This window comes from Giraffa tippelskirchi, chromosome 10 (genome assembly GCF_054371585.1).
Source record: "Giraffa tippelskirchi isolate mGirTip1 chromosome 10, T2T-mGirTip1v1.2.pri, whole genome shotgun sequence".
Taxonomy (NCBI): domain Eukaryota; kingdom Metazoa; phylum Chordata; class Mammalia; order Artiodactyla; family Giraffidae; genus Giraffa; species Giraffa tippelskirchi.
The window spans coordinates 111,473,763-111,496,793 of NC_137284.1; the positions used below are offsets into that span (position 1 = coordinate 111,473,763).

A 23,031-nucleotide genomic window follows, 5' to 3' on the forward strand; every position below is an offset into this window, starting at 1 on the left:
CCCTCTCCGCCCTCAGCCTCCCTTCACGAACTGCTATCTTTAAGCCACAGGGCAGACAAGAGAAAAACAATTAGTCATTCCAGGTTTTGCCCACTTTCCCCACAATCCATGTTATTCAGAGCACAGTCACTGGACAATAAGACGGCTTTGGAAGCCAAGCAGGCACCTACAGGTCTGAAAGACTTGAAGACTTTTTCCAAGACTTCATGGAGCGTCTTCTTGCCGCAGGAGGAGATGTAATCCTGTGCTAGCTGCAAGAAAGGCAGGCAGTCTTCACTCTCACTCCACACGTGCTGCGTGCCCACCGGTAAGGGAAAGGAGAAAACAAAGGCACACAGTTATTATACTCAGTCTGAAATACACAAAACCAAGAAGATCTTTTTTTAAATTATGTGAATTTGAAGAAGGCCTCCATTCCAGAGTAAAAATCCATATAGTTATTCTTGATTTGTTTGTATCGAAGGCAGAAAATGAATACCCTGCAGAAACCCCCCATGCTCCTGGTCCATAATCTCACCTGCTCAATTTTCCATCAGATCTGCCCATACATAGTAAAAGGGCAGGGGGATCAATATTCTCCCACCAGTGATTTCCAATGTCCCTCTCCTGATGCTGGTGAAGGGTGGCTTTAAAACAGGAGGGAGGAGAAACCAAGAGCTTGCATAATCCTTACCACTGCCTTCAGCAATGGCTGAAGGATTAAGTAGGCAGAGTTTGTAACTGCTTACTCAGAAACATTCTTTACCCAGATTAGCCTGAGAGTGGGGGTGATGGTCAATTTACTTCAAAATGAAATGAATTTAGGAGGACACATTGAAAAGTCATCCCTAGTCACCAGGAAACAAAGGCTCTCTGAAATCTCACCTTCCCTTAAAATGCTTTAAGAGGACGTCGTAGGGCTTCCCTGGAGGCACAATGGTAAAGAAGTCACCTGCCAATGCAGGAGCTGTGGGCTCAATTGCTGGGTCAGAAAGATCCCATGTGCTGTGGAGCAGTGCCACAACTAATGAGTCTATCTTCCAGAGCCCAGGAGCTGCAACTCTTGAGTCCATGTGCAGCAACTACCAAAGCCCCTGCACCTAGAGCCTGTGCTCTGCAACAAGAGAAGCCTGTGCAACTAGAAAGCAACCCCCACTTGCCTCAACTAGAGAAAAGCCCATGTAGCAATGAAGACCCAGCAAAGCCAAAAAAAAAAAAAAAGTAAAAATTATAATATATATATATAAATAAAAGAGGGCAACGTACCCAAGCAACACTTTGCGATGTTAACATGTACCAGGAGGAAACTGATTTAGGCTTTATTTTTTCTTAGGCTAGACAAGTTGTTTTTTTTTTATTTCCCACATGAGGATATCCATTTTAGCACATCTTTAAGACTTGGCTAGTTTCTCCCATAAATGTTCAAGGATCTGGAATAAGCCCAAGAAACTAGTTTGAGAGATGAAGATGCAGAAGCCCCCTGCTCTGCATATCTGAGCAACAGGATGGGGGTAGGGATTATTGAAGACTAGGATAACATCAGGGCGTCATCAGGTACCAAGCATTGCTGTTTACAGGGACCGGATCAATGACAGCTCAACACTGGTAAAAAAAAAAAAAAGTGGAGAGGAGAGGAAGATGTTTGGCAGATGACAGCAAGGAACAGGCACTGGGCAACAAGGGACAAGATCAATTCAGAGAAATGGTCCATGTCAAGCACATACTTACCCCTGCTATTAATACAAATGATTAGAACATCACCCCAGAAAGTCATATGCCCAACATGCAATAAACAGATTTCCCCTTCTTCCTTTTCACTGCAGGATCTTCAGGAACTAGAAAGAACTGAAAACACTGCTCAGATTCAAGAGAGAATAACATGGTGCTAATATGCCATCTTTACAGCCCAATTATCTGTGTTTCACAGTGTGAAAGTCCAATTCTGATACATGCTGCTCTACTTCCAGCAGACTTCTAGAGTAGCTTCCTCCTTGACCTAATAAAGATACCTTCTAGATTCTCTAACTTTAGAGAACAGCTCAAACATGATTCCCTATTAAGTGGAGGCCCTTAAAGTTGTCGAGTCACTGAAGTGCCAGTCATGTAGTAGTCTCTTGCATTGTACAAAAAGCATAATAGTACAAAGTGCCTTTAAATCCATTATTGCACCTGATTCTTAGTGGGGATTCAGTAAGAACAATAAAGTCTACTTTAATACAAGTTTGGCTCAACACCTATTTTCAAACTCAAATTTTAAAAAGTTTTGGCATATCTCAAATTCTTATCCAAGTCAGAGGTGGGATTAACACCTAGCACCAAACAATGGGAAATCTTAAGCCTGCCTTCTTCCCTAGACTTGTTACGAAGATTACAGAGAAAGTACAAAGCTGACTAAGTACCTAATACAGTGCCTGGCTGGCAGATAGTACAATAGATATTCAATAAATGGTGGCTATAAGTCCCCTATTTCCCCTTTTGCATTTGGAGGAGAATGGTGTGGGGGATTTCCACCTGCAGTAACGCTAAATCAGATAGCCTATGTGACTTCACTGAGAATACTATCCAAGGCAACTTGGTTTAGAATTAATTCAGAAGCAGGTGTATCTATGAAAACCTTGTATTTTTTTTTTTTTTACAAATATAGCCTATTTTTTAACTATCTTTTTTTAAAAGAAGTATTTTAAATTATAAATTAAGGAAATAAATTAAGAAAAGTATATCTCTCAAAGTGTTAGTCATTCATTTGTGTCCAACTCTTTGCAATCCCATCGATTGTAGCCCATCAGGCATCTCTGTCCACAGGATTCTCCAGCCAAGAATAGTGGAGTGGGTTGCCATTTCCTTCTCCAATATCATTCAAACTGTAACAGAATCACAGTGTATCCACCACTGCCTGGCAATCAGTTTATTCATTTGTTTCTAGGGCATCTACAGCCTCATGAAGAGGAGGTTATTCATGCCACCATTTTCATTATTCCACTTTTGGAGTTGTTGATTTACGAATACATTGGAGAAGAAAGACTTGCATGGATATCTGCTAACTCACTTCAGTCATGTCTGACTCTTATGTGACACCATGGACTGTATCCCACCAGGCTCCTCTGTCCATGGGATTCTTTATGCAAGAATACTGGAGTGGGTTGCCATGCCCTCCTCCAGGGGATCTTCCTGACCCGGGGATGGAACCTGCGTCTCCTGCAGCTCCTGCACTGCAGGCGGATTCTTTACCACTGAGCCACCAGGGAAGCCCTAGAGAAGAAAGACTTAACACCTGCAAAAGGACTTTCTGTCCACTCGCTGTAAATATCCTTGACGTGGCTTTCTAACTCTTCCCGAATTGCCAGTAGTGTTGGTTTTGTTGTTTTAGAAAAGAGTTTTAACTGAATCCCTGCCCATATAATAACCTGATGGAGCAGGAGGTTTGGAATGAGACAAACCCAGGTGTACACAGCCGCTTATAAGACATCACTTACTAAATGCTAATTATTTCATATCCATTGTGTCTCGTAACAAAAGATATTCAGTTTTATTTACTGAAACTGCCCCATTCTAAGATTAATCATGGCAGTCAGCGAAAATCTACAGAATACAAGGTAAGATGAACTAAAAAATAAGTCTGTAGATGGGAAAATAAAGACAAAGGGAAAACAACAGAAGGAGAATCATATGAAAACCAGTGAGATCAGGACAACAGTGCCAGGTAAACAAGCCTGGCACATGCCATGGATGGAACACAGATTGGCTTCCACTGCTTTGCAGAGGCCTATGCAAAGAAAGACATGCAACCAGTGCCCTGAGGCAGTGCACACATGCAAAACAGACCAACTCTTCAGAACTAACAGGAATGGGACTGGGGGCAGGAGCGCTGTAGTTGTTGTTCAGTCGCTAAGTCATGTCCGACTCTTTGAGACCCCATGGACTATAGCCCCCCCAGGCTCCTCTGTCCCTGGGATTCCCTAGGCAAGAATACCTGAGTGGGTTGCCATTTCCTTCTCCAGGGGCAGGAGGGTTACCTCTTAGAAAATTAGAGAGGCCTATTCCAAAACCAGGGGAGGGCGGAGAGAGTATGCGGTGGCTGGGCTAAAGCACCTGAAAGCAAGATCTGGGGTCTAGCTTTGTACAAGGACAAATGGGAACTTGACCCAGAGTCCGGCACCACAGGGCATGGCCACAAGGCCTTCCACTTGGAAAATATCTTAAGCATGAGAAACCAAACACCCACTCTGGCCATAAAAAAACTATAGCAAGGGGTCAGAGAACCTGTGGCTCTGAACAATGTTAACTCCTTGGCAAATATACATCTGGGAACAGAATGTACTGAACTTCCAGTCTGGTAGTTAGAGCCAAGGCATATCACAGACATGGGCTGTTACAATATTAGAAATACCAAGAAAAGGCTTCACAAAGGAAGGGAAAGAGGTGGTTCGTACGCGTTAGAGTGCATCTCAGTCACCTGTGCTGTGCTTAGTCATTTCTAACTTTTTACGGCCCCATGGACTATAGCCCACCAGGCTCCTCTATCCATAGGAGTCTCCAGGCAAGAATACGGGAGTGGGTTGTCATGCCCTCCTCCAAGGGATCTTCCCGACTCAGGGATCGAACCCAGGTCTCCCGCATTGCAGGCAGATTCTTTACCATCTGAGCCACCAGGGAAGCCCTCTCAGTCACCTGGAGGCTTATCAAAACACCATCGCTGGGTCCCACACAGGATTTTCTGACACTGCATTTCCAACAAGTTCCAGGTGATGCTTATGTTGCTGGTTCTGGCACCACCATTTGAGGACAGAATAGAACTGTGACTAACCACATATTTGAGGATGGGCATTACATTACTTTGCTGACAAAGGTCCGTCTAGTCAAAGCTATGGTTTTTCCAGTAGTCATGAATGGATGTGAGAGTTGGACCATAAAGAGGGCTGAACACTGAAGAACTGATGGTTTTGAACTGTGGTGTTGGAAAAGACGCTTGAGAGTGCCTTGGACTATAAGGAGATCAAACCAGGCAATCCTAAAGGAAATCAATCCTGAATATTCAATAGAAGGGCTGATGCTGAAACTGAAGCTCCAATACTTTGGCCACCTGATGCAAAGAGCCTGATGCTGGGAAAGGCAGGAGGAGAAAGGGACGAGAGAGGCTGAGATGGTTGGTTGGCATCATTGACTCAATAGACATGAGTCTGAGCAAGCTCCGGGAGATGGTGAAGGACAGGGAAGCCTAGTGTGCTGCAGTCCATGGGGTCGTGAAGAGTCAAACATGACTGAGTGACTGAACAACATTACATTAAAAGGGCTTCCTGGGTGGCTCAGCGGTAAAGAATCCACCTGCAATGGAGGAGACACAAGAGATGCAGGTTCAATCCCTGGGTCAAGAAGATCCTCTGGAGAAAGGCATGGCAAGCCACCCCAGTATTCTTGCCTGAAAAATCTCATGGACAGAGAAGCCTAGAGGGTTACAGTCCATGGGATCACAAAGAGTTGGATACGACTGAAGCAACATAACATGCACTCATTACATTAAAAAAAAAAAATCTAAATGTCATTATTGACTAAAACCACTTCCAGTTCTCAGGATAGCATGGGTTTCAGTGAAGCAGCCCCAATTTGTACCTGCCCTGAGCAGCCTACTCTTTCCTATAGATTCCTGCCCATTTGAAGCTGAAAATCCCCAGTGAGAACTCTGATTTCAGCACATGCTATCTGTGGCCCTTCTTTCTGTCATTAAGTTGGGTCAGAGTTTATTATCAAAGCTCATCCGGTTTAAGACAATAAAACAATGTCAACTGCAAACAGGAAAATGAGCACCTTTCTCTTTTCTGTAGTAGAGATAAGAATATCGAGCTTATCCAAGAATGGAATTAGATTATTAAAGTAATTCAAATGACAAATACCTTTTTGATCTCAGTCTGTATGCTCCTACTGTTCTAACACTCGTGGGGATGGCGCTTGACTTCCTGGTGCTTCGGCAGAGTTGGGGATGGCAGGGAGCTAAGAACACACCCGCTGTCCTCGCAGGACTCAGTTATCTGTGTCAAAGGGCCATTGTAAAGCGCCTCAGTCTCACCACGTGGGTTTTCTGCTGCCAGCAGTACTGGGGAGCCCATTTTAAGTTGGTACAGCTTAACCCAAAACTGACTGCTAACCCCCTAAGAGGTGAGGTAAGAGTGACAAGCCATCTCATGACAGCCAGCATTATTTCTGGATATGTCTGACCATACCTCCAATCTGCTCTTGGTGTCAAACACTGATCTGGTCTATCAAGGAGGAAACTGAGACTCAGAAAGTTTAAGCAACTTGTCTGTGGTCACACAGGAAGTAATGGGCAAAGCCAGGATATCAAGAGAGATATCACGCTTTCAACCTGAGCCTCAGCTCCTTCCTTTGTAAGTCAAAGAAAATAATAATACCCCCAGGGTGGATATGGGCTTCCTAGGTGGTGCAGTGGTAAAGAATCCACTTGCTAAAGCAGGAGCTGCAGGAGACGCAGGTTCCATCCCTGGGTCGGGAAGATCCCCTGTTAGAGGGCATGGGAAGCCACTCCGGTATTCTTGCCTGGAGAATTCCATGGATAGAGGAGCCTGGTGGGCTACAGTCCACACACAGGGTTGCAAAGAGTCAGACACAACTGAGCTACTAAGCACAGCAGGGTGGATATGAAGATTTCAGATTTCAAGAGAGGGACTTCCCTGGCAGTCCTGTGGTTAAGACTTCGACTTCCAATGCAGGGACGTGTGGGTCTGATCCCCTGTAGGGGAACTAAGATCCTAAGATTCCACATGACACAGGGCCAAAACACCAAAACATAAAACAGCAGCAATACTGTAACAAATTCAATAAAGACTTTAAAAATGGTCCACATAAAAAAAAAAATCTTAAAAAAAAGGTTCCAAGAGATAAACTTCCTCTCATTTAGCAGAGCTGATGAGTGCTTATATCTTCCCCCCCTTACTTGAGTTTATATTAGCAGAAATTTACTCTCCTTGGGATTAACACTCCATGAATGATAAAGGACATATCTTTTTCCCTGATGTAATCTCTCTAGATGAATAATACATGGTCACCATAGGAAGCTTTACAGTCTACCACTACTGCTCATTTAACCTGCAAATAATGTGATATAGGTATGATTATCCCCATTAGACAGAAGAGGAAACTGAGGATAGGGTTTAAATTGAACACGACAGGGCCTTCTCTCCACTATACCACCATAGGAACATAATGATGCAACCTCATTCAAACAAGTTGTATCTTCCTTCTCCAAAATAAAAAGGTTGTTATTTAGTCACACAGTTAATAATAGAGACATGCCTAGAATGAAAATGGGGATTATATCTATATATATATACACACATATAAAGTCACAGTCATAGGGATACATACAAAATTAAATCACATAGTTCTTCTATAAATAAAACATTTTTCTTTAATATTATGACAACGGCTATCTTTGTTTTTGTATTGAGAAGGGATTAAACTATACATGTAGAACCAAACATGTTGTGAATGGTTGGCAGGACAATAAGGGAGCGTCCCTCCACCCCCACCGTCAGCAACAGGGAGAAGCTGGGCAGTGGGCTTTGTTTCCAGAGAGCTCTTTTCTCCAGGACGAGGCGAGGAGGGAAAGCAGCTGGTGCTGCCATGCCCAGGAGCACGTGCCGCTCTGTCCGTCTGGCATGTTAGTGGCTGCCAACACCCCATTCCTCAAGCCTGACCGAGCCCTGGGGACCTTTTGAGCTGGCAGAGGATGGGGCGTGCCGCCTGTCTAAGCTCTCAGCACCCTCCCTGTGACACACGAAGAGCCAGGCAGGGTAGCCGTGTCCCTGAACCCCCAGCACACACAGGGCACTGGCAGCATTTTATCCCAGGATCTGAACTCCTCAGCCATCCGTATAGAGACACTTGAATCAGCAGCAGTTTGCAAAGGGACTACATGGCCTGTAAAGCAAGCAGGGGAAGGAGTTCACAAGGGTCCTAGGAGCTGCCAAAAAGAGGATAGACAAAAAGAAGTCCTTGTTCCTAAGCCCCAGCCTGATCCTGTCCAGGAGACCTTCTCCATGGTGGAAGGGACAGCCCTCTGGGCTTTGGCTCAAGTCCTGACTCTGTCACTTCTTACTGGCATAGTCTTGGCTGAGTCCTTGAAGCTACTAACCTCGGTTTCCTCGCCTATAAAATAGAGGTATATTAATACCCACCTTACAGAATTTTTGTGAGGCTCAATAAGAAGTAGCCCTCGAACCAAGTCTGAATTGGATTCCCTGTTGTCACCCCTGTGGTGCCAGGTATTCAGTACAGGGCTACCATCTATTAGCTGTAGGGAAGTTAGTAAACCTCGCTGGGCTTCAGTTTTCTCATCTGTCAAGTGGAGATAATTGTAGAGAGTAGCTTCTGAGATTACTAAGATTAAATGGGTTCATACATGCAAAGTCTGATACATGGTAAATCACACTTAAGTGGTAGCTGTCTTTGAAGCTGTCACTCTTGAAATTTAACATGTCTTCTATACTAGGCTATTATTCATTCATTCATTCTTACAAACATGGATTAAATGTCTACCACATGTCTGGCATGTTCCAAGCGCTGCCATACAGGGATGAATAAGACAAGCTCTCATGAAGCTTATAGGCTAGTGGGCGAGGCAAAAAATAAGCAATGGACTATCAAGTATTAGTGAGTGCTATGGTAAGAATAAAAGAGGGTGAAGTGAGGGAGTATGTGGTCAGGAAGGTTTCTCCCAGGCTGTAATGGTATAAAGAAAGGAGCTATGTAAGGATGTGGGGGAAGAGTGTTTTAGGCAGAGGGAACAGCAGACGTAAAGGCCCTAGGGCAAGAACGAGCTTGGTTTCTCTAAAGACCAGAAAGGCCAGTGTGGCAGGAATACGCTAAGCAAGGGGGAAGAATGGGCCAGGATGAGGTCAGAGAGGCGGCGGGGACAGATCATGTGGGGGCTTGAAGCCAGGAAAGCTTAGGTTTGATTGCGAAAGTGATGGGAAGTCAGTTTAGGAGAGGGAGGGAGTGGTAAGAACGCAACCTGCGTTTTATCAACATTTTAAATAGATCCAGAGGGACTGCTGTGTGGAAACTCTGCTTGAGAGTTGTTAATATCATCCCCACTTCAGGCACTGTTCTCAAACAAGTCCGCTGGGGAGGTACTAATATCATCTCTATTTTACAGATGTGGAAGTCGTGACAGAGAGAGGTTAAACAACTTCCTCCAAGGCACAAAGTTAGATGTGGGGAGCTGGGGTGAAAGCTCAAGTAGCCTGACCCAGAGCCTGTGCCGCTAGGCATTATACCACACTGTTTCTTAGATGAAGAGAATGGCCCCATTCTAAGTATCCCTGGCAAGGTACAGAGTGAGCTCTCAATAAATGTTTGTTAAATGAATGAATGATATAAAAACACTTTGTAAACTGAGAAATACTATGTAAATATTCTTATTGTTAATGAATCCTTCAGATTACAGGGATTCCATTCATCTCAAATTTCTTCTAATACTTAGCAGATTTTCCTGGGAAAAATAAATGAACAGAGGTAGGACATTTTCTTCATGTCTGAGTTTCTTTAACTAGAGGCAAACAGCATCTTGACAAACCTGGCCTGCAAATCTGAGGCAAGGTTTTGGGCTAGGAAAACTCCAGTGTTTGGCATCTTATTTATTATGGCCTCTAGAAACTGAAAAAGGTCCAGTCTGCCCAATGAATTACTCCTCGCACCCCCCCAATACCACTGTCTTTCTTTCCTGTTTATTTCATTGAATTGTCAGTGAATGAATACTTTCAAAAGAAATACTTTCAAGTATTTCACTCATACAGGTGGAGATTTAAAATGTAATATGGGTGGCCTTGAAAAAGGCCTGATAGACGTCATGTTTCTGAATGATGGTTTGGCTAAACGTATTCAAATCAAGAGAATAGCCTTGCCTTTCTTCACCCACTTATTCTCTTTGGATATGTCTCCTGCAGTGACAGCAGGATGGCTGTGTGCAACCATGAGTTCCGGAAACATGAGTGATTCCTGCCCCATCTCACACAGTAAGAAGGGGGAAAGGCCACTGGCAGACCAAGGAAGCCCAGGGGTGGAAGGGACTCCTAGACAAACCCTAACACTGCAATTACTTGGACCCTGGTGCCCTTTCCACTACATCCCTGGCGCTTATTCATACTTTTACTATGGAGTAAATTCCTTTTTAATGATCTTCCACATTGACAAACAACACTTGCTTATTTTAACTACAGTTAACAGTGTTCTTATATACATTTATAGCTTACTTGCACTTCACAAATACCTACAATGGAGGCATTCTGATTAACCTCATTTTATAGGTGAGAAACTGAGGCTCTTAAAGAGACAAGTTCTAAACTCTGGGGAACCCCAGATCTCAGACCCAAATTTGTGGGGCCCTTGCTGTGCAGTGGAGACTGTCAGGTGCATTATCTATTTGATCACCTGGGGGTTGGTATTATACCCATTTTTCAGATGTGTACGCTGAGCATTTTAAAACACTAAAATGCGTTTGACCAGAGTCACGCTGCCACAAGTCAAACTTGACTGTCACTCAAGGCTATCCCTCTTCTAGAGGGTCAGGAGGCTGGGGCCTAGTGAGTCTCTCACCTTTGTGGGGTGGAACGGAGGTGGTGGGAGGGGCATGTTTCATGTTAAGTCACATAGAGGACTTCATCTCTCTGGGGCCAAGAAAGACAATCACGCTAACTCCTTGTCGAACTTTCTGTGGGTAGTTGGGCCGCACGACAGCCTGGACTTTGAACTAGCTTTGTCTCACCCCACCTGAAGAGCCAGCGCCAGGCCGCGCCTCTGTCCTGCCCCACCTCCGTCCCCAGGGGCGGCAGCAGCGCCAGCTCCAGGCTCAGGCCGGCAACTCAGGCCGGTAACCTGAGCCCATAGCCGCCTCCATCTTACATGTAGGGACCATTATATTTTCTCCGTCCTTACCAATACTTCATGGAACGCCATCCTCGCCCAGTCTCCACACCTCCCACCCCAACTCCCCGGCCCTCTACCTCCCCTTCCTTAACTGCCAGCGCCAAGATCCCAAGTGAGGGCAGGATACAAAGTCGAGAATTTGGACACCGCACTTTCAGGTCCAAGTCCCTCCGAGCCCCGGGCGGGGCGGTAGGGTGGGGAGGGGGAATTTCACCCCCATCTGGAAAAACCGAAAGGCTCTGGCAGGGCCAAGGCCGCCGCCTTAGCTGGACAGAACCTTTTGGGCTCCACACATCTCGTTGGAAGCTCATAGAGGAGCAATGGAAGCACAAGAGGAAAGGGGGCTAGGCGTGCCTCTGTGTGTGAGCGTGTGTGTTTGTGTGCGCACGCGCGTGTGCGTTTTTAAGATCCGGGGTGTAATTCCGCAAAGATGGTCCAGGAGATGGGGCATCGCTAGTGTGGACAGAGGCTTTGTGTCTTAATACCACTGAGAATAACATGGGGAGAGGGGTCGGGATGAAGGTTCTCTCGGGCGGGGAAAACTCGAGGAGTTGTGTCTGCGCATTGAGAGGGTAACGGGATTCCTCACCCGGACGGGACGCCTGGGTGGAGGAAGCTCCGAACTCCGGATTGTGCGGGAGTGAAGGGTCCGTGCGCCCCAGCCCAGATTGGCGCTAGGCGGAGACATCCTCGGAGATGCTCTAGCCGAGCACTGCGCTCGAGCCGCGGGGTCGCGTCCCGGAAACTGCCCGCCCTAGCCCAGCTTCCCGGATTCTAAGGATGCCCCTGCCTGCCTCCTACTGGCCTCACCCAAGTGCTGACCCCAACGCGTCAAGCTCAGGGGCTCGCCCGGCGGAGCGCGGAGCACTGGGGTGCCTGCGGGCGGTTACGCCCCCCCCACCTCACGCCCCACCGCCTTCCCGGCAAGCGGGAGCTAGGGCGCAGGGTAGCGGCCGCGCGTCCACACTCCCGCGCGCTGCGGCGGTCCCTCCCCCGAGCACTCACAAAATTGTCCCCGCAGCCGTTCTCCGGACACAACACGTAGAAGGAGACGCCGGGATCGGCGTAGAAATCCATCCTGCGCTCGGTCTCCTCGGTGGCGATGAGCTCGAAGGGCGTGTTGGAGCACCATTTCTCCGCAACGTCAGCCAGCTGCTGGAAATCCATCCTGGCCCTCCGCGTCCGCCGCTCCCTCAGCCTCCTCGCGCGCCGCCCGCCTCCCGCTCCCTCCGCCGCCCGCCCTCCTCTCCTCCGGCGCCCTCTTCCCGGACGGGCAGCGCGCGGCTCTGTGGCTCTCGGGCAGGCGGCGGGGCCGGGCGGCTCGGGCTCCCTCCGGTCCCGGGGCTCCTCCCGGCGGGGACTGTTTACATGCTGTGTGTAACCGGGTGGGCGGTGGCCAGGGACTGCGCGGCGCCGCGCCCGGCTCCTCCCCGCTCCGCCTCTCCGCCCGCCCCTTTTCGGGCAGCCCCGGAGGCTGGCGCGGCTCGGCCGGGCGAGGTTGGCAGTGGGCGTGGCGGGGCGGGACGGAGCACGGCTGGAGGCACAGGGTGCTCCGCGGACTCTCCTGTCTCCACCTGCCCCCTTTTTAAAAAACGAACTCTGAGCATCCCGGGGCCCTCAGGAACCTAGGGCCGCCCCGGCCCGTGACGTCATGGTATCCAGCCAATCACCGGAGTCTGAGACTAACGCCGAGATCGGCGAGCCGGGTGACGTCACAGCGCGGGCCCGAAAACGGCAGCTCGCAGGTTACAGTGAAGCGGAGTTATGTGGATGGCGTTTATCTGGAGTTTGAAGGCCGGGAAAGCATTTTTCCCAATGAGACTGAAGTGTAGAGAAATTCACAGAACTGCAGATAACGTGTACCTTGTCTGAGGCTAGGAATGGAGGAGCTGAGAAAACCAAAGGGGAACAGAGCTTATCTTTTTCAGAAATCACAGCTCTGTCAATCTGAATGATGTAAAGAAATGTTTTCCATAAATACATTTACTAGACACTGAAATGAATGTCCGTTTGGAAAGGAAGATGAAAGTTTATGGATTTGGGAGTTTGGGGGTTTTTTTGGCGTCAACATAAAGCTGAGTATTTCTAAAAATAAGCCTCATAAGTCTAGACTGAAGGCATGAGGAGAAGGGGACAACAGAGGACGAGATGGTTGGATGGGATCCCCGATTCAATGGACATGAGTTTGAGCAAGCTCCGGGAGATGGTAAAAGACAAGGAAGCCTGGTGTGCTGCAATGGGGTCTCAAAGAGTCGGACACGACTGAGCGACTGAACAACAACAAATCTAGATTGAATAGTAATCACCTTAAATTCATACTGTAAAACCGAAAATGACCAACTGCTAATTTAGGAGAGGAGAAAGTAGATTTTAAAACAAGAGTACAAGGTCCAACCATTGCACCTGTTGAATGTTCGATGGCTGCCGGGACCAGACAGGCATTGCTGGATTGCAGAAAATGCATTGGACAGAGCCCTGGCCCACAGGAAGTGACTGACTACTTGCAGAGACAGGCCAAATAGCATTCATTCCATAATACAAACATTCAGTCAGCTTTTATCTTTAAAGTTGGTCTTCTGAAGCAAGCACCATGCTAGTTCTAGGGATATAAATGTGTTGTTGTTCAGTTGCTAGTATCTGACTCTTTGTGACCCCATGGAGTGCAGCATGTCAGGGTTCCCTGGCCTGCACTATCTCTGGGAGTTTGCTCAAACTCATGTCCGTTGATTCTGTGATGCCATCCAACCATCTCATCCTCTATCACCCTCTTCTCCTCCTGCCCTCAATCTTTCCCAGCATCAGGGTCTTTTCTAATGAGTCAGCTCTTTACATCAGGTGGCTAAAGTATTGAAGTTTTAGCTTCAGCATCAGTCCTTCCAATGAATATTCAGGGTTGAGTTTCTTTAGGGTTAACTGGTTTGATCTCCTTGCTGTCCAAGGGACTCTCAAGAGTCTTCCCCAGCACCACAGTTTGAAAGCATCAATTCTTTGGCACTCAGCTTTCTTTTTGGTCCAACTCTCAACATCCATACATGACTACTGGAAAAACCATAGCTTTGACTATACAGACTTTTGTTGGGAAAGTGATGTCTCTGCTTTTTAATATGCTGTCTAGGTTTGTCATAGCTTATTTTCCAAGGAACAAGCATCTTTGGATTTCATGGCTGCAGTCACCATCTGCATTTTGGAACCCAAGAAAATAAAGTCTCTCACTGTTTCCATTGTTTCCCCATCTATTTGCCATGAAGTGATGGGACCAGATGCCACGATCTTAGTTTTTTTTAATATAAATAATATGTAATTCCACTTTCAAAGAGCTAGCAGACTAGGCAAGGGAAGCTCATGACACCTTGAACCCACTGAAAACACCCTTTACTCAACAGAATTGATTCAATTCTGGAAAGTTGTTTCTCTTGCCCATTTCTGGGATAGGAATTCTTTTCCCCTTGACTTCCTTTAATGAAATCAAAGCTGCATTCCCATAGTAAAAGTAGAAAGTCCACTTAATCTTTTGATGGAAGAAGAGGCTACCTGGGCATTGCATCTTATTTGATCTTTTTCCTGATGAGAGTTGTCCTTACCTGGAAATTGATGCTTATGTGTAACAATTTCATGACTTCAATAATTTCTCAATCCCTTAAAAAAAATTCAGTTCAGTGAACATTCACGGAGCATCTTTTGAGTACCAGACAAAGATGCAGAAGACCCAAATTTGCCATCACGGAGTTTACAGACTGTGAACTAGGAAGGGTTCTAAAATGACCTTCAAGATTCCTGTGTAAACCAAGATTCCTACTATACGTAGATGTTCTCCCAGTTATTCAAACAAACATGAATCTAGGTACTGCTGTGAGGGATTCTGCTCATGTAACTAAGGAGTTAAATCAATAGACCTCAAGATGGGGAGATTGTCCTTGGTGGGCCTCATGTAATCACATGGACCCTTACAGGGGACTGGGCTTTTCTTGGAGATTCAAACCATGAAGCAGATTCATCATCAAGTGAGATTCGTTCCTAACAGCTTTGACGATGGAGGGAGCTGCTTCATTGGAGAGGAGTGTAGATGGCCAATTCCTGACCATCAGCCAGCAAGTAAGTGAGACTTTAGTCTTACAACTGCAGCAACCTCAGGAGCTTGAAAGTAAATTTTCTGCAGAGCCTTCAGAGGAGAACTTAGCCTGACTTGATTCCATGATTTCAGCCTTTGGAGAGCCTGAGCAGAGAAGTCAGTTATGCCTCAGCTGTGCATAACTGATTTCGGACTTATAGAACTTCTGACTTACAGAACTGTGAGATAATAGGTATTGTCTTAAGTTGAAGTTTGTTTTAATTTGTTCTGCAGCAGTAGAAAAGGAATACACAGGACAGAGAAGGAGACAGGCACACGAATAAGAAAATTCAATCTGCTATTGTGAATGTTACAAAATGTTGCTTTTTTCTTTCTTTCTTTTAAATAGACACCCCAAGATAGAGATTCTTTAAGTTTGAGACTAAAATATATAAAAGACATAGCTTTTCTTCTTTGGGGGAAATATATAAAAGACATAGCTCTTCTTTACAAATACATGTGTTTCAAAATTCATCTATCAAGTTTGCTCCAAGTGATACATGGCCATAAGTACAGAGTTTTATGTATTTAACAAATACTTTTTGTCAGAAGATGAAAAATTCTTATGATGAAAAATAGAATTCTGAGTATAAAGGAATTGTTCAATAAACTGAATGCACACTATTGTTTTTCATAGAAAGCCATTGAGTTAAAGATCAGAAACTTGAGCTCTGCATTGATTCCCACCTCAGTGAATTTAAGCTTCGTGTACATCTACAACTTAATTGCCCTGAACCTCAGTTTTCTGAAAAATGGTGACAAAAAATGAGATAAAGTATATCAAGTCCTTTTCTCAGAACCTGGCACATAGTATGAACTCAGTAAATGCCATGATTACTATTAATCTACTTCTTGGGAATGATCTGTAGGAAGATCAGCTGATGAATTTTAAAAGTAAAATCCAGGAGTGACATGAGGATGGTAGCATGATGAGTACTGGTCACAGATGACGTGAAATCTCATTTTTTTTCTAAGCATTTGGAGCAGAGTTTCTCAATAGCAGCACTACTGGTATTTGGAGCTGGATATTTCTTTCTTGTAGGGAGTTATCTTTTGCATTGTAGGATGTTTAGTGGCATCACTGGCATCTACCCACTAGATGCCAGCAGCATCTCCCCCACTCCTCTCTGATGTTGTGACAACCAAAAATGTCTTAATTGCTCAGTTGTGTCTGAATCTTTGTGACACTTCGGACTGTAGGCCGCCAGGCTCCTCTGTCCATGGGATTCTCCAGGCAAGAATACTGGAATGGGCTGCCATTTCCTCCTTCAGGGAATCTCCCTGACCCAGGAATTGAACCTGCATCTCCTTCATTGCAGGCGGATTCTTTACCTGCTGAGCCATCGGGGAAGCCCCCAAAATGTCTCTAGACATTGTTAAATGTTCCCTGGAAGCCAAAATCACCCCTACTTGAGAACCACAGATTTAGAGAGAGAAGACTTGCACCTTTAAGGGAAAGGGTTATCACATAAAAGCAATGGAAATCAGTCCTGCAAAGTGAATCTTCAGAAGTTGCTTGGACCTTGATTTCCCTAAGGCAACTAAGTCAGTTTCTTAGATAGGAAGACAAGTCACTCTGCTTCCCTCCTGCTTGGAGAGTCCTGTGAGGCATCCCATGTAGAGATGTATATGGGCTCCAGGTACAGGGCAGTGGTCATTCCAGAACTTCAGCCAGGTCTTTTGTGTAGCCCAGGAGTGAAGGAACATCAGGGACTGCTGAGTCCCCTTTCCTGTTTTGCCTTTGGCCATTATTCAGAAATAGAAGGAAAATTAAAACATAGCTCCATTAGTAGGCAGAAAGTTGTACAGGCTTCATTGCATTTAGAGAAATCTTTCTCTTCTTATATATGAATCTAGACTTTTCTCCTATTGAACCACTGTCTTTGGGAGATGTTGTTAAGGAGAGAAGGCATCTTTATACCCCACATTGGCTGGGAGTTCTCAGGAACCCGATTCAGAACTGCAAAACCCACTCTAGATTCTCCTACTCAAGCCAACTCTTCCACCCACCCCCGTTCCCAGGTCCTCTGTGGCTTTTATTCTAGTGTGAGCAATGCTGACTTGAATATATAATTGTACCTTTTATTTACTCCCACATTGTAAGTCCATTTAACTAACCCTACCATCTGGTAAATCTGCTTCATCCACACAGCCTCGTGGTTATGCATTGTGAGGAATGAGGCAGAATGGGAAGTGTGGCTGGTTCCGCATTCACCCTGTGAACTCAAGGTAGTTGCATTTTATCAAGAGGCACAGCAGCTGTCAAGCTCCAGGAGGTGACGGTCAGTAGAGGGGTATGTGATTTGTCACAGCGGTGATGGGAGAGGTGAGAGGACCCCAGGATCTGGAGACAAAACCCCTAAGACGTCAGCATAAGAGGGATGAGAAGGAGGAAGGCTCAGGAGAGAGGGGATATGTGTATACTTATGGCTGATTCACATTGTTGTGAGGCAGAAACCAACAAAACATTGTAAAGCAACTGTCCTCCAATTAAAAATAAAAGAGGGATGAGAGCCATCTGTGTGCCTTCCCAATACACTCAAGAGAGGCGACACCTGGGCAGTGGGATAGGGAAGATAAATAGAGGGTAATCTCGAGTTCAGCCCATGCCAAAATTCATGTTTCATTGTAACTGGAGTTTGGAAAAAAATTAAATTGGAAGATCAGCAAAAATTAAAAATCTACATAAATGGGTCATTGTGACCCAAATACTCCGTAAACCTGAGGAGAAGGATTTTCTTCTGCATTCTTGCCCTCTGGCCAGAAAAATTCATTCCAGATTGTGTTTCTGAATCTGTCGATCTGAACTTCTACAAAATCTTTTCTTTTTTGTTATTCCTCTAGAAGCTTTGCATCTAGAACTTGAGGAAGCTCTGGGTTACATAATTTGGCTACATTTGTCTTCAAAGCATGTCTATCTGATCAGATTCATCTGATAAGCATTTTCCTTTTACAACTGTCAAAGGAAAAGAAATTATTTTTATTTTATTTTTTAAAATTCATTTAATACACCTCAGTATTCTGTTTTGTTCAGTCACTCCCCATCCTTGCCCTTACTCTCAACTAAAATAGTTTCTCAAGTTCCTTGCTTCTAAACATTTTCATTGCCTTCTTTCCTTACAACACACAAAACCTCCTTTTCAGTGATATCTCTTTGGTGGCACTGAAAGAGAAACACAGATTTTATGGTAGCAAAACAGTTGTTTTAATATTATTTTCTTTTCCCTTTCTGATCATGATTATAGTTCTGCCTTTATTTTGTTTGTCTGCTGAGGCTTATTAGGACCTAGTTGTATTAGCTCATTCTCTAGCAAGGTGTCCCAAGAGCATTACTAGAGAACTCCTACAAGGATGTAGATTTCCCTCTGGGAAAAGTCCTGTATCCTGGAAATTGGCTAAACCAGAAGCTGCTGTCCTTAAATTAGCAGACTGATCTCTTATATATGTCCATTTAGTAAGATATGATCTTGGTAATAGCATAGCTTGTTTTACTCCAGCCTTGCCCCAGTCAGAGTGTGTGCTTGTCCTCAGCTACAATGCCTGCAAAGTAGCTGATGAAAGAGTACAGCTAAGATTTGTGACTTCCCTGGTGGCTCAGATGGCAAATAATCTGCCTGCAATGTAGGAGACCCAGGTTTGATTCCTGGGTTGGGAAGATACCCTGGAGAGGGGAATGGCTACCCACTCCAGTATTCTTGCCTGGAGAATCCCATGGACAGAGGAGCCTGGCGGGCTACCGTGTGTGGGATCATAAAGTTGGACACAATTGAGCAACTAACACTTTTACTTTTCAAGATTTATGACACAATAGAAAAGTTTGGGTGTTAGAACGACTTTGTCACTTATTAATTGTGTGACCTTGGAAAGGTTACCTAACGCCTGTGAACTGCAATTTCTTCATCTGTGAAAATGGGGTAAGGGTACATACCTTGTTGAACTTGTAAGAATCTGAGAAAATAAATATGTGAGTGTGTGTGTAGTAGGGGAAGATGGTACAAAGATCAGCAAGAAGCTTTTCAAAAAGTGAGAAATGACAACATATCCAAAGTTCTGATAGAAGTGGTTCTTGGTCTATAATGTGTGTAGAGGTACTGATTAAGTTTAGATCTTGTTACATCAAGTATACATGTTTAAAAATTTCAGGTGAATCAGTTAGAAATTGCATTCAGCTAATAATAAAAATCTTGACTAAAGTGGCTAGAACAAGATCAGAATTGGTCTTTATTTCATATGAATAAAATCTGGAGGTGGGCAGTTCAGGGCAGATTTGGCCACTCCTTGGTCACTGGGGCTCTTTCTGCCCTACTATCCTGAGGGTGTAGCTTCCGTCCTTAAAGTTGCCTCAGGGTGCCTGATGGTTTCTGGAGTTCCAGTTATCACACCCACATTCCAAGCGGGATAAAGGAAGAAAGAATAAAGGAACATAGGCCAACTGTCATTACTCTTTTCCTTTTTAAATTTATTAATTAGTTTATTTTTGGCTGTGCTGGGTCTTCATTGCTGTTCTGGCTTTCTCTAGTTGTGGTGTGTGGGCTTCTCATTGCAGAGACTTCTCTTGTTGCAGAACATGGGCTCTAGGGCATGGGGACTTCAGTAGTTGTGGTGCATGGGCTCAGTTGCCCTGTGGCATGTGGGATCTTCCCGGACCAGGGATCAAACCCGTGTCTGCTGCATTGGCAGGCAGGGATCAAACCCGTGTCTGCTGCATTGGCAGGCAGATTCCCAACCACTGGACCACCAGGGAAGCCCCTGTCATTACCCTTTCAATGAGCCTTCCCAGATATTCCAATCAACTTCTCACATACTGTGTCCCTTCTATCTATGAGAGAAACTCAGAAATGCAGTTTCTCAGCAAGGTTTATTTCCCAGTTTTTTGCTAAGGGAAAATGGCTATGGCAGAGACATCTAGCAGATTCTGCCATAAAGGTAACCACTAAATACTAGAGAAAGGAGGAGAAACTTCCAAACAGATAGACAGGAAAATGGGGACCAAAGAAAGCCCACCAATTCAACAGACAGCAGAAATGGAAAAAAACAGAAGCCAAGAAAAATCATTCTAAAGAATGATAAACACAAAATAAGATGGAGTGAATGATTCCAGAGTATGTGTAATCATAATCGATGTAAATGGACAACCAAATTTCCTTGTGGGTTGTATTAGTAGTAGGCACCCCCTCATCAGAACTTTAGCATCTGAAGATTACTAGTTATAAATTAAACATAGCCATTTTAAGTCTCTGTCATCTACAGGTAATTTTTTTGGGAAAGTGAAAATTAAAAAAACTTGTCAGAAGATATTTGGATACTTAAGATGGGATCATGGATGGCTAAGAAACAATAATTGACTACCTATTTAATTAGAGTCAAAATAAAGCACTGAAAAATAAACATGGATGGTAACAGGATTTTTTTAAAAGTCTATGCTCTTTCACAAGTGAAGAACCTTGATTCTTTTTCTTCCTTAAATAATCACGGATATAGAAAAATCAACATAAAGCACAGGAAATTATTCTAGTAAAACCCAGAATCTTTGCTACCCAGGCAGGTTACATAGCAGATAATGATAACCTTTTAGGCTGTAGGCTGAGGCATTACTCAGTAAATCAAGGCAACAAGCTTATCAAAATTGGGCAAACTTTGCTAAGATTTTAACACATTACAGAGCTACTTTTCAGACTAAAGTATTATAAACTAAGGCAAATAAAATGTACTTGCCAAGTTTTGTTCTTCACTATCCTTTTTCCTATTCTGAAATAATCTAACATTTTACTTTAGAACACATCTTCAGGGGTTACAGGGTCAAAACTAATTTTATTATAACACTAAGATGTTATCTATATTAACATATAATGCATTAATCATGGCTATTGGCAAATGAATCAGTATATATTTTTGAAAGTTCTCAGTTTCCATTTTTAATTAAAAACAAACTTCTTAGTTTCCACTTTTAATGGGTTTCCCTTGGGAGCTCAGACAGTAAAGAATCTGCCTGCAATGAGGAGACCCAGGTCTGATTGCTGGGTCTGGAAGATCCCCTGGAGAAGGAAATGGCAATCCACTCCAGTATTCTTGCCTGAAGAAAACCACGGACAGAGGAGCCTGGAGGGCTACAGTCCATGGGGTCACAAAGAGTTGGACATGACTGAGTGATTTTCACTTCCACTTTTAATACAGTAAATATTGATAATTATACCCCACATAAACAGAATGTCTTTGGAGTCCTCAATAAATTGTGAGTGTAAAGGAGTACAGAACCTAACAAAAAAACTTCAAGAAGTATTACCTTAGGGTAAATTTAAATTTATTCATTTTCCTTGGAAAACAAAAGCACACTACATCTATTTATGATAGAAACTCTCTAGAAAGTGGGCATAGAGGGAAAATCATTGTTGTTTTAGTCACTAAGTCATGTCTGACTCTTTTGAGACCCTGTGGACTGTAGCCCTCCAGGCTTCTCTGTCCATGGAATTTCCCAGGCAAGAATACTGGAGTGGGTTGCCATTTCCTTCTCCAGGGGATCTTCCTGACCTAGGGACTGAACCCATGTCTCCTGCATTGACAGGCATGTTCTTTACCACTGAGCCACCTGGGAGTCCCAGAGGGAACATACCTCAACACAATAAAGGTCATGTATGCCAAGCCCACAGCTAACATCATTCTCAGTGGTGAAAAGCTGAAAGCATTTCTTCTAAGATCAGGAACAAGACAAGCATACCCACTCCTACCGTTTTTATTCAACATAGTATTAGAAGTCCTAGTTACAACAATGAGATAAGAAAGAAATAAAAGGCATACAAATTGCAAAAAGCAGATGACTTGATACTGTACTTGGAAAATCCTAAATACTCCACCAATAAAACTACTAGAGCTCGCCAATGAATTGAGTAGAGTTTCAGGATACAAAACCAGTATACAGAAATCTGTTGCATTTCTATATACTAACAGAATTATCAAAAAGAGAAGTTAAGGAAACTATCTCATTTACAACTGCATCAAAAAGAATAAAATATCTAAGAATAAACCTGCCTAAGGAGGTAAAAGATCTTTACTTGGAAAACTGTAAGATACCAGTGAAAGAAATTGAAGATGACACAAGCAGATGGAAAGATATACTGTGTTCAACCCACATACTTTTGGTCAGTTAAGCTATAAGAAAGGAGGCAAGAACATACAATGGAGAAAAGACAGTCTCTTCAATAAGTGGTGCTGGTGAAACTGGACTTCTACACATAAAAGAACAAAATTAGAATAGTTTCTAACAACATATACAAAAATAAACTAAAAATGGGTTACAGATCTAAATGTGAGACCAGAAACCAGAAGGAAACATAGGTATAACACTGTTTGACATAATTTGTAGCAATGTTTTTCAACTTGTCACCTAAGGCAAAGGAAATAAAATCAAAATTTAAAAAATGGGACCTAATTAAACTTAAAACCATTTGCACAGAAAATGAATCCATTGACAAAATTAAAAGACAATCTACTGAGTAGGAGAAAGTATCTGCAAATGATATGACCAATACGTATAACCCAAATATATAAACAGCTTATACAACCTGACATTGAAAAACAACCTGATCTAAAAATGGACAGAAGACCTGAATAGATATTTTTGAAAATAAGACATACAGATGGGGACTTCCCTGGTGGTCCAGTGGTTAAGAATCCACCTCACAGTGCAAGGGAGAAGGGTTTGCTCTCTGGTCAGGGAAACAAGGGTTTCCCTGGTGGCTCAGTAGTAAAGAATCCACCTGTAATGCAGGAGACATAGGAGATTCAGATTTGATCCCTGGGTCAGGAAGATCCCCTGGAGGAGGAAATGGTAACCCACTCCAGTATTCTTGCCTGGAGAACCCCTATGGACAGAGGAGCCTGATGGGCTACAGTCCTTAGAGTGCAAAGAGTCAGACATGGTTGAGCATGCACATGCCCACAGGGAACTAAGATCCCACATGCCATGGGGCAACTGAGCCCATGTGCTGCAACAAAGAGCCCGTGTACCA

The 23,031-nt window shown here is 44.2% G+C and overlaps 2 protein-coding genes across 7 annotated transcripts in view; both read right to left on the reverse strand.

Moving 5' to 3' along the window:
* The window catches only part of MTURN (maturin, neural progenitor differentiation regulator homolog), a 31,801-nt gene extending 19,544 nt beyond the window's left edge, over positions 1-12,257 (reverse strand). The window contains exons 1-2 of one of the 2 annotated variants that reach the window (XM_081534844.1): positions 11,923-12,257; positions 171-293 (exon numbers count right to left, since the gene is read on the reverse strand). In XM_081534844.1, coding sequence (XP_081390970.1) covers positions 171-293; positions 11,923-12,084 — 285 coding nt within the window. In that variant the 5' untranslated portion in view covers positions 12,085-12,257. Of the gene's footprint in view, positions 1-170; positions 294-11,506 lie in introns of both variants that reach the window. The other variant, XM_081534845.1, reaches the window with a different exon arrangement.
* A 2,964-nt stretch (positions 12,258-15,221) lies between these two features.
* Positions 15,222-23,031, reverse strand: part of PLEKHA8 (pleckstrin homology domain containing A8) — a 110,922-nt gene continuing 103,112 nt past the window's right edge. For all 5 annotated transcript variants that reach the window (XR_014066905.1, XR_014066906.1, XR_014066909.1 and 2 more), the window contains one exon: positions 15,222-16,764. Coding sequence is in view for 2 of the 5 variants with exons in the window: in XM_081534835.1 (XP_081390961.1) it covers positions 16,732-16,764 (33 nt within the window). In the remaining 3 variants the exon portion in view is untranslated. The remainder of the gene's footprint in view (positions 16,765-23,031) is intronic.